This window comes from Pundamilia nyererei, unplaced genomic scaffold (assembly GCF_000239375.1).
Source record: "Pundamilia nyererei isolate P.nyererei 1_Seehausen unplaced genomic scaffold, PunNye1.0 scaffold00011, whole genome shotgun sequence".
NCBI lineage: Eukaryota > Metazoa > Chordata > Actinopteri > Cichliformes > Cichlidae > Pundamilia > Pundamilia nyererei.
The window spans coordinates 4,558,804-4,571,113 of NW_005187412.1; the positions used below are offsets into that span (position 1 = coordinate 4,558,804).

General features: G+C 40.1%; 1 protein-coding gene across 2 annotated transcripts in view; it reads left to right on the forward strand.

Annotated features, from left to right (window-relative positions):
• The first annotated feature begins 1,670 nt into the window (after window positions 1-1,670).
• The window catches only part of lgr4 (leucine-rich repeat containing G protein-coupled receptor 4), a 29,944-nt gene continuing 19,304 nt past the window's right edge, over window positions 1,671-12,310 (forward strand). The window contains exons 1-2 of one of the 2 annotated variants that reach the window (XM_005724266.1): window positions 1,671-2,073; window positions 2,221-2,548. In XM_005724266.1, coding sequence (XP_005724323.1) covers window positions 2,367-2,548 — 182 coding nt within the window. In that variant the 5' untranslated portion in view covers window positions 1,671-2,073; window positions 2,221-2,366. Of the gene's footprint in view, window positions 2,549-12,310 lie in introns of both variants that reach the window. The other variant, XM_005724265.1, reaches the window with a different exon arrangement.

The window sequence follows — 12,310 nt, forward strand, 5'->3', positions numbered from 1 at the left end:
ACTACAGTGCGATCCAGGGTGCGATTCAAAACATAACAAGGGTGCTGGAGACGCCACACTTCATAAGAATATCTGTTTAAGAGGGATAATGGACTCATGAAATGTACCTATAGTTTCTGCTTTTTATTTTTCACAGTTGTGAAACTTTTTGATCGCACTTTGTGTAAGCATTAAAACCTAACACAGGCAGTAAATCATCTGAAACTCACTTGGTCATTAAAATGTTACATTTCACTATTAACCTTATTCTTTAGAATTGTAGTTTTTCCCAAATTCAGCAGGCCAAGTCTAGCTGATTAGTTATTTACAACATGCCCACATTTTAATGACACACAGACACACAAAGCACTTCAGGGAAAAGCTGTGGTCTGCAAAACAGTTTGGCAGGAGCTGTTGGCGGTTTACTGTTTTCTTGCTCAAAGCTCTTTGATGGGAGTTGTTGATTTATGCTTCGTTAGAGTGCTTTCCTGTCTCTTGCACATTTAACAGACAAGATGATAAAAAAAAAATAACCCTAAAAACAACAATATGTAATCCTTTTAAAACAAGGAGTCTTTGACCCTGCCTTCACAGTATTACTTTTCCCTTAATCGTCACATTTCTGAGGTTTGAAAGAAAAAACATGCACACTTTAAAAAAATACATTTATGTGTGATTGTTGTCATATGATTTGAAACTAATTCTCGCTATATGTTTACAATGATATCTACATTTATTGACATCCTCCACTGCATGCACAGTTACCTGGCTCATCCATGCATGTATAATGCAATCTCAAGTGAACTCTGTACGTAGTAAATCTACTTTGACAAGTATACACCCAGTCAATTATCTGTCAGGGCAGATTAGTGAGCAAAACTACTGGTGCCCAGTCACTACATTCAAAGTGTAAAGTAGTTAAAGCAGAATGACATGTGCTTATTCCCATTTTGGTAAATCACATACTTGTACTACATTACCTGTTACATCCAAGATAAAAATCTTACATAATAAATATATTATGTAAAAGACTGCACCTGGATGTGTTACTGTGCTATAAACACAATATTTCGCAAATATTGTGGACTTTTAAAAAAACTTTTTAAAAGATTCATTACTGCTAAAATAGCAGCTTTTTAATTATAAATGTATCATGAACTGATTACTTACATTATACTACTAATAAATTACTGTCATTTAATGGTCGGGCATTGCATTGCACAGCTACAACCATTTCACCTCATGTCATACTGTGTATGGTTGTGTGTGTGACAAATAAAATTTGAATTTGAAATTATTTTAAAAAACAATCTTTTGGATTGGTGATGATTATTCAGAGATGTTCTACCTGTATAATAATTTATATCTTATCTTAAATATAATGTAAAACTACATATATAAGACTGGGTTGTGTATTTGCATCATGAACTAACTGTGCATGTAACAACCATTAAAGTACATTAATGCATGTTGCGCGCATGTTCACACATGTTTACTGCACGATTACTCTTGAGAAGTTTTCATGCTTATATACAATTGAAAGGCTGAAGAAGCAGCTGGCTATGCACAGCAGCACAATCATGCAAGAAAATTTGCAGCCGTACTGGTCCTCCATGCATGTGTGAGCACTTTTACCTGACTTTTGTGTGTGTGTGTGTGTGTGTGCAGTGGTTGGCTGCCTGATGCGGTGGTGCAGGTTTCAGTGTTACACAGGCCGGGCCCAGTGCTGCAGGTTGTCCGGTAGGGTGCCTGCCGAGCTACAAGCATGCTGTTGATGTCAGGAGCAGAGGAGAGGAACGTGAGGAATGGCTGAAAACTGACGGTGATCTCCCGCAAGGAAACAAACCGGGACGCAAACGTCCGCTATGTTTAGCTGAGGACCTGACTGCCCCCCGGACCAGCCTTTCAGCGACGCACTAACAAGCACTGCTAGTGTTTTTCTTCTTCTTTTCTTTTACAGAGGGGGGGTTATTTAATGGGACAGCGAAAACGCAAAAAAAACGCAAGGTACGCTACCGCTCCTGTCGCCAGCAGAGCTACTTTTATTTTCACGGACTAATACGACACACGGGTTGAGAAATGTTTCCCACCAAGGTAAACTGGCCGTCTTCGAAGGCAGTGTTTGTGTTTTGAGCTAGCTAAACGCTTTTGTGGGTACATTTTTTTTTTGCTTTTTGTTTTCTGTGGTCGGGGTTGTGAATGTATGAAGTGTTTGAACCGCTGGGGTTTTGTTTTGAAAAGCGTCGGTTAGGCTTCACCTCTTCATGGTTCACAACCTACCAAACCACATGAGAAGAAGACGACGTCCGGAGTAGATTAAACCGCAAACAAAGGCCCCACTTCTTCCCCCCTCTACCGTCGCTTCCACCTGAACCGAAGAGGAGAAAATGCGTGTGGATCTGTTTTGGGTCTGTTGGTGGTGTTTGCTTCGCCCCGGTGCCACCGGTCAAGGGCAGTCGACGGCCGTTTGTTCGCTCTCATGCAGCTGCGATGAAGATGGGGGTGCAGACTGCTCCGGGAGAGGGCTGACCGCCGTCCCAACCGGGCTCAGTACTTTCACCTACTACCTGTAAGTGACAACCAAGCATCTATGATGAAACACAAGCTATTTGCACACTTAAAACCTGCCTCATCGTTTACTGTACTGTGTTTACGACGTAAGTGAGTGATGGCCATTGAACATCACCGGGTAAACTTTAGTGCAGATGGAGGGAATGTCCTGCCGTGGATTTTAGGATTTCGGACTTACAAAGGCTGACCTGTTATCTAAAGCATCACAACACTCAAAAGCCTGGCATAGTTCAGAAACAAACTATACACAGCTGAATCTTCAGGACTTATCACTATTATAGCATCAGTATAGCAGCACAGCCTCCATTAATGTTGTAATGACATGTGTAATGATTGCAGCTAATAATTAACTAGATTATCAGTTATTATTTAAAACTGATTAGCTGATAGATGGATCTGTATAAACTGTTTCCAGAAGAGGTGAATAAAGTCATTTTTAAGCACAGGTTGAAACTTTTTGCGTGGTTTGCTACTAAAAGTGGTTCCTTATGAGAAAATATCTGCTACTAATCATAGAGTGAAAGCAGTAGACACTGAGAAGTGAAAGATTTATGATGCTACTATGAAGCTTCCCACGATACATTGATTCTGCAATACTTGATCTAATGCAAAACTGTCGTCTATGGTGCATGACAACATAAAGGAAAAAGGAAAACACACTGCAAAGAAATGAAATACACATATTTACCTATTTACGATTGTTATGGTTAAATACTGCCCAGCTTCAGGAAGCCTTTTTAAAGTACATTTGAACTCCGTGATGTCTGACTTTTGCCATGATCAATGAAATGTTCTCCAGGGGGGTGGCTGTGGCTCAGGAGGTAAATTGGAAGGTTTTGTGGTTCGATCCCTGGATCCCACAAAATACTGAATCCAGAGTTTCCCCGATGCATCAGTCAGGGGTGAATGGTGGGTTAAAAGTTAAAAGTGTTTGTATGAATGGGTGAATGAGGCTTGTTGTAAGAAAGCGCTTAGAGTGTTCAAATTGAGTAGAAAAGCGCTACAAAACCACTGTCCATTTAGGGGCCAAATACAGTTAAAGTTTCTCTTGATTTTTGCTTTACCTGAACCATGGGTAACCTCCGTCTTACTCTCTCTGTCTTTTGTCATCTGTGCAGACTGCATGGATAGTCTATGTGGAAATATTATATTTAAACATTGGTTTAGCTCCTGACATGTACACACAAGTATGAAAAATATATTTAAAATAAATCCTCCAGGTAAAGCCACAACTTATCCAACTGTTTCTCTAAAGGTTTTTGTGGGAAAAATGACTGAATCACCGAGTAATGCACCAAGTGCTGTGATCACAAATAGGGCTAGATTTGGGTGAGTAATGCATGGATGGTAGCCAGCAGTGTCTTGTTCCCTCTACTGTAAGATTGAAACAATAAAATAAGGAGTCAAGCCTGTTCCTTTATCACATTCTCACAGCAAGTCTGGCTATGTTTAACTGCTGCACTCATTTTTACAACAAGTTGAGCAAATAGAGACCAGGTAGGTTTGGTCTTTTATGGAGCAGTGCAGATACAGTTGATGACTGGCCCACGAAGAAAAAGATTGTGTCACAACTTCTGGGTTAATCACAAACTAAAGTAACTCTTTAGTCACTGACTCTGCCAGTTCCCGCGTGAAAAACACACTCGAGCTTCACACATACGAACAGCCATTTTGAGTTTGGGCCTTGTTAAATGTGCAAAAGTGCATGCGACTTTCAGAAAAGTGTAGAGGCTTGTTTGTTGAAACCTCTGTGCTGCTGTGCTGCCTTCTAAGAATGGCGGCCAAAGCCCTGCTGCACCAGAATGGACAGTGTACCACTTGAAATTCCCATTGTTGAAGGTGTGAGGTGAACTAAACAGAGGGAAAATGGTTGCATGGCGCATGAGGCTTACAGCTGAACCTCTCGGCATACTTGCTCCTCTGGGTAAAAACAAAATAAAAGGTTCACCACTGTATTATGACATCTGAATTACAATATGGTGCAGTGTTTTCACAGAAAAACACTGCTGCTCTCCATGCTACTCTGTTGACTAGTTTTATGCCAAAAAGGAAAACACTGTGTTGTTTGCGAGCTTGTGGTGTCTTTGGTTCTCATAGTTTGTCCTACTCATAGCAATCTAAATGCTCTGTGACACATTTTAAACCGCTTAATGTATTCATTTGAGACTTAAAGTATGTGAAAGGTTGCTTGTCCCCTTCTCTTTTTTCCCCTTCCTGGTCTCTTGAACTTTAGTTGTCCTCTCTTACTCTCTCCGTCTTTTGTATGTGGAGCAAGGGGGGGTTAGGGATCATGATGGATTAGTGAGACATATTGCAGCTGCAAAGGCTCCTTCTCTCAGGGCTAATACACCCACAATGGCCCGCTGAAGTGTAAAGGAAATGTCTCATATGAGCATTTTGTCACTACAGTAAGGGCCATTTGTTTATCATGTGTTTAGAATCAGAAACACTCCAAAAGTAGAACCTTTTATATCCAGGCTGGTGGGTTCCAGCATCAGGAAAGAAGGTGTGTGAAGAAACAAACACAAGTGTGCTCGCTCACAGCAGCAGATTCAGTGCCCAAAGGTAAGGAAATGATCTCAATGTTGTGGAATAGTGTATCGTTGTCATGAAGGAAAAAATAAACGTGGTAATGGGAGACAACGCATTTTTACAATAAATCATATGACATTGTTGGCGTGGACTCTTACCTTCAGCCCACAGGGGCTTGAGTTTTGGCTTCTATAATGGAACCAGGCCTGTCACAGAAAAACAGATGGAAGAAGAGGCCCCTCAGCCAGTGACAAGGCAAACACTCTTGTAGTGTACCTGTCACAGAGTGTCCACATAGGTTTCTCTTTTGCTAGAGTGTCTGCACAAACGTGTGTATTTTAAGCAAGCATAGAGGCATTATTAGAGCTGATATCTCAGTAATGTTAGGTCCTTTCATAGTGTGAGGGTGCCTGAGACTTGGGAGGCGAATGGAGGGGTGGCGTCATGGGTCTTGCACTCTGCTGGTAGAGCTTGCCGACTTCACCACTGGTGCCCTCAATCCATTTTTAACTGAATGATACTTTTGTTCTTGGTCAGCAGAGGTGAAAGGAGCCAGTAAGTAGTTCCTGCTTCCAAACAGGATGAGCTGTGGATGGAAGAATATCAACATCCTCTCTGAGTTCTTAACACTGAGCTTTATTGGTATACCTATTTCCGTCCTCCACCTGCAAAGCTTCAAACGTTCAGAGATTTTTCAGAAATTCTCTTCAAACCTCTACAAGAAACTCAGGGTTTCAGATTTTTTACTTAAGTGTCTGGTCTTCTATAATGTCAAAGAGAGATAACTGGAAGAGGTTTTAGGGTAACTCAAAAGGATGTGAGACCACATCCTTGAAAATGACTCTAATCTGTGGCAGGTGATATGCAAATGACAGTCTGGGAAATCAGCTTAGGGGTGGCACTTAGGTAATATGGTGGATGTTAAATGATTGGATTCAGCTGCCTCTCCAGTAGATCTCTTGTCCTGTGGGTGGACTTGAACTACAGCTGTTAGCCTGGTAGCTTACCCACCAACTAGTTGGTGGATTAAGTACTTCAATACTAAAATGAGTCATCCACCATGCTTTGTTGGCCATTAATATACCAGAGCCACCAGTTTGTCTCACACATACACATGAAATGCTTATCATCATGTTGTCTATTTGCTGTCGTGCTAAATTATTGTGAAGTGTTCTCTAGAATTAATCTAATGTATGTTTTGTGTTCAGTATCTTGAACTGTTTAACAACCTTAATTATATGTTATGAGTGAATTATGAGGCTCCACATCACTGATGTAATGGAGTCATTTGTGAAGGGTGATACTTACTTTTCTTGTAAAATAAGTCAACCAGTGAAGTAGAGACCAGTCATTTAAAATTCTCAAAAAGTAATTAATTTACCAGATTAAAGTAAAAAACAACAAAAAACCAAACGTTCAGTGGAGCTGTTTCGACTCTCTATTTGTTTTTCCCCATAATAGTTGCTTTTAATTGGGTTCCTTTATTTTAATATTTTTAACATTAAATGACCAAATGTTTAAGAAAACATGAATGATTCATGGCCACATTTAACTGTTAATCTGAGATTCGAACTGCAATTAAAATTTTTTACCTGAAATTGTGGTTCGTTGTTTATTTTTTTAATCACTCCAACAGCATTTGCAAAACTTGACAATCAGTTACTGCCCTGTGCAATAGTTTACAATATAACAGTTTAACTGCAGTGTTGCTGTGCAACCTGCGCCATAGCTCAGAGTAATACCCTCATAAATGCCATCGCATATCTTTATAACAGGATGGGCTTTTGTGCACATTTTCAGTTCTTCCAGAAATTGGTAGGTCAGTAGTACATTAGTTACATTTAATCTATTGTTCTAAAAGCTGTATTTTATTTTTCCTGTAGCCCATTAAAGACTGTCTGACACTTTATTTGTTAGGCTCTATCCTAACTTTGCTAGGATAGAGCCCGACTCTCCCTTTACCTTTTAATTTCTGTAATTTTACGCATTTACTTCTTACAGCCAAAACTCATTGCACACTTTAGGTTGCGGGCCAAACAAGATAAACATTTATTGAACACACTAAAACAATGTTTTTTTAAACATAAATATGAATAAAAACAGACAGGAATATTATTCCAGAATAAATAAACTTTAAAAAATAAACTTTAACTTTAAATATTTTGCTCTTCATAAAAATATATCCTGTCAAAATTATGCAAGTTAGAAATATGAACATGCTGCCAAAAACCCCAGAAAAAAAAAAGAAAGCATACACAAGGTTCGAGCCGCGTGTAGACGGAGCTGGGGGATTGCTTCAGGAATGGAACTAATAAACTGGGCGGGCCATTCAGTGTTGTACTTTGCCTTGAGTGTACCATTACACTGCAGCTCCATCTGAATCTGCACAGGTGCAGTTTCCACATAAATGGGTTGCGAAGCAGCTTGAAATTCTCTTTATGTGCTTCAAAGTCACCAAAGCTCCGTGCGAACTCAGTGCACTCAGTTTATCAGCAAAGTGCGCATTTGGGAACACTGTTGCGCTGACTTGGTTCAACATTACTTGTCAATAGGGAAAGTGAGGCAAGTTGTACTGGTGCATTTGTGATAGCTTCACTTGAAATGCCTTCACCGCATCATACATGCCATGTCCATGAACTGACAGATTTTCTTGCTGAGCTCAAAAACTCGATTGAGAACTTTTCCCCAACTCAGCCAACGGACCTCTGTATGATAAGGAATGTCGGCAAATTCTGAATCTATTTCCCACATAAAAGACTGAAATTGACAGTGATTTAAACCTTTAGCTCAGATAAAATTTACGGTTTGCATTACGGTGATCATTACATGCTCCATTTTTAGGACTTTACCACAACATTTCCTGGTGTATGATGAAGTGAGTGATATGCTGTTAACTCACCGGTACAGTTCTCCTCCTGTATATTTACTCGCATCCCGCCGACTAGTCCACTTTTTTTCACCGCACAACACCAGTGCTCCATCTGTTGTAAGTCCAACAAGTTTGTCCCAGGGCAGTTTCATGTCGGTTACACTTTGACATACTTTTTAAAAAATGTCTTTTCCTGTCGTTGTCCCGTGAATCAATTTAATGTCCAATATTTCCACTTCACGGATGAAGATGGCCAGCTGCGCAATGCCCATCATGTCTGTACTTTCATCCACAGCAAGAGAGTATGCAATAAAGGTTTTGCTTCTTTCACACAACTGTGTTCTTAAATCAGTGGCCATCTCACAAACCCGATCAGCAATCGTATTTCTCCCCAGGCTGACATTTGCCAAAATCTGCGTTTTGACTGGACTCAAGACGTCGCACACCTTCATCATGCAGCACTTTAGAGTGGTAAATGGCCGGGCTGATTTGGCCTCTGCTACTATAAAACTTGCTTTCACAACAGCTTCACTTTGTGATTTTTGCTCTGGTGAAAAACGTCTGCTGAAATGTCAGATTCTTCTTTAGCTCTTCTACTTTCTGTAGTTTCTGCTCTGCATTTAGGTTTTTCAGCTTATCCTGACGTTTTGTCTCGTAGTGCCGTCTTAAATTAAATTCCTTAATTACAGCCACATTAGCTCCACTAATAAGACACACGGGTTTACCAGCAATGTCTGTAAACATATATTCAGCCTCCCACCGGTGCTGAAAGGCTGTTTTCAGAATCAACTTTTCTCTTCGCCGTTGTGAGGGCTAGCTTTGCAATAACAGAAGTTTGACTTGATTGACGCGGGAATGTTCCTGGGTAGCCTAGCATTCGAAAAGGAGGCTGCAGCACTGCATTATGGGATCTGTTGTTTGTGTGTTATTAGCACCTCATATTGCCGGGCCATGCATAACAGTAATAATAAATCCATATAAAATGATCTGGCCCGCGGGCCTTGAGTTTGACACATATGGCTTAGGTAATGCTGACAAATTTCTTTTTACCACAGCAGCATTTCTTTACCACGTATATATTCTCTGAAATAATGTTGAAAATGCTCTTCTCTTCTTACATTAAGATTGAGTGTATAGTTCATTGATTAAATGTATAGTAAAACGTATTCACAGTGAGAGAAACTGTAGTTTTACTTCTGCAGCCCACATAAGATCAAAGTGTAAAGATTGTGGCCCAGAATTTAATCTGAGTTTAACATCCCTGCGGGAGTGGGTTGAGATCTGGTGACCATGGAGGGTGTTTGAGTTCTCATTGCCATGTTCAACAAACCATTTTGAGATGATCTGAGCTTTGTGACACGGCACGTTATCCTTCAGGAAGCAGCCACCAGAATATAGTCGGGGCCTTGACCACGTCTGCATGCAGCTTTCGTCCATCAGATACACAACAATGCACTATTTTTGGTAGAGCATGCTAGCGGGCCGTCGTCATTACTTAGTTTTTTTTTTTTTTTTGGAAAATACGGCACACTTAAAATCAATCCTTTGATTTTTCTGAAAATCGACAGTGCCCCTTATAATCCCGTGTGCTTTATGTATGAATTCTGGTTGTGTTTACTGACCTCAAAACGATTTTATGTGGTACGCGGCGCTCGAAAATCTGTCAAATGTTTTAGTACGACTTTGCTAAGCTACGAAGTCGCACCGCTTGATGGATTGTCGGAGCATTACGGCTATTCTACGCAGGAGCCTCGCGGAGTGATACGTACTGTGCTTCAACATAATATTACCATATTGTGCGTGTGTGTGTATAACCTCTTTTTAAGTTTTGTGGATATTATACATTGTTATGCTCACGATATGTCAGCCAATTTTCACTGGAAATGCCTTTTGGTTAAACTGTCAGTGAGGAATTTGCACTGTTAAAATTTTATATAACTTTAATGCACATAAAAAACAGCTGCTTGTTTAAGTGCAAATACATTGATGGTTTTTTTTTTTGCAATAATAAAGTTGTGGAGTTGTAAAGTATTTTGTCTAGTGTCAATTATATCGTCAGTTATATCGTTATCGCAAATTTTCAAATGTATATCGTGATAAATATTTTTGGTTATATCGCCCTGCTCTAGTTGTAATTATCAGTTAATTCTTAGTCCAGCTCAGTGGAGTGGAGCGTTTCAGAGGCCTTTAGCCAGGCAACTGCTCACATGCAAGCTGCTCTCTTCTTTCAGCCCCTCACTGAACAAAGTAGACTCAGAGTAAGGTGCGCTTGTGGTTGGAGGGCTGCTGGCTGTTGCTATATTTCTGCTTCTTTACTGGATAGTTTTGTGTTTTTTTTGAGGCCCACAAATAGTCGTTCATGAAAGCCAGTGGCTGTTGGGTGACTTTAAGAACTTACCAAGAAGTCCTGCAATTTATGTGACAAACATAAACAAAAACAATAACTCAAATTTGTGATTGTTAGAGGCATCACGAGAATGCCGAGTCTATGGGGATCAATCCCAGCTGACAAGCCTTTAGCAGCACAGTTGAAATTTTTCCATACTCATGTGTAATTGAATCAGTTTTTGGGGCAGTTAATGTCTTCTTTATGTAATTGTGTGGCATGAAAGCATTGCTTAGCTTTTGCTGTGAGTATGTCATGAGGGTATCAGGCACTGAAGCAGAGTATATTTCCACATTTTGAAAAAACAAAGATCTGAATTTAAAAATATTTACCCAGTGAATGACTATTTTAAAAAAGTCAAATATTTCTATTAAGGTTTCTACCATTTTCTGCTTATTGTACATTTCTTTATCTAACTGGTGGAAAGTGTCACACACGGAGAACGCAGTAGATCAGCCATCAATCTACAGACTGAGGAAAAAGGTGGCACAGTGTGCTCCAGTAGTCTGTATGTTTTACTTTTTTGCTCTTACAACACAAGATCTGGAAAAATCCGAGACCTAGGAGCATATAAAAAGGATATAAAAAGTGCCTCACACAACCCCTTTTTTGTGTTTTGGCCCTGTCATGCAAGCTTGATTTGTGAAGCACTGCAGCGATTGTTTTCTCTTCCGGTGAAGTGTCCCACAGGAACCGATGACCTCTCGAGTTATTTTACAGTAGTTCTTGGCATCTTGGTCTCAGACCCTAATTAAAGCCCTTTCACGGTTCCTGTTTAGGTTTGGTCAGACAGCTAGCTCTCTGGAGAATCAGCGCAAGTGCTTTTTTATTTCCTTCTTCTTATAAGTCCTCTTGTTCTCTCTGAAATTTTGTCACACTGTTTCCCAAGAGAGATGAATCATGTGGTTAAAGGGGCTGAGCAACAGGTACACCCAGTAGTTATCAGGTGTAAGTACTGACATGTAAGCTTGCTGTTAAGACTGTGTTTGTGGTAATTTAGCAATTTTTATACCTGTACTCAGTTTGAACCCACAGGCTGCAGGTTGCAGACCTGTGCTTTGTTTAATTTCTTAATCTGATGATTTTAAAAAGATGCCAAAAATTGCCTGAAATTGGTTCTAGGTCACAAATAGCTATGTTGTTGTAGTTTTTTTTTTTATAATTACTTTTGAATGTAAGAAGTTTCAGAGATGTTTTAAATATTTTAAACAATGTCTGTGTGGGTGCCAACCCTTTCAGCACAGTTTTATATGTAGTATTTTTGTGACATGGCAAGCGCTTGCTTGCCTTGACCCAATTTATCTGGCAGATTTAGATTGCATTTTTTTAAGATCCTATGTTTTGACTTTAAGAATATATATCCCTGCTTCACCTTAGCTCTCCATATTTTCCTCTTCTCTTAGCACATCTCATACCTTTCTCAGATTATCTCTTTCCTTGCTGCTAAAATGAAGCCAAACAGCACACGGGATAGAAATTTGCAGATACCTGTTTGTAGAAGCGTTTAGGCTTGTCACCATTTATCACAGCTGCAGTTTTAGTGTCCTCTTCAATCTGTCTCAGCAGGGACAGGCCAGGACCTTGATGAGTAAAGCAGCCAGACACAGTGGGAGGGAAGGAAGTGTGATAGAGTCATTCAAGCCTCCTGTACTCCCCAGAACGGCATGTGGTTTAGGCCACTCAACAGTCTGCGTGGATGATTTAGTCAAAAGGTTAAAAAATGTGGTTAAGGATGTATCCATCTGACCATTGCAGCCGTGGTTGGGAAACACCACTTGAGATGTTGTCAGTGTAGGAACAAAACCATAAGGACTGTTGATACAAGTGTGTTTGTGTCTATTTAGTCTATATGGTAACTGGATAACCAGGTAAATGGAGATGGGACATGCTGTAGGTTGCAGGGATGATGAGGATTCTGTCAGGGCCTGCCTTTTAAGGCTTTTGTGTGTGTTTGTGTGTCTGCCTGGCTGTGT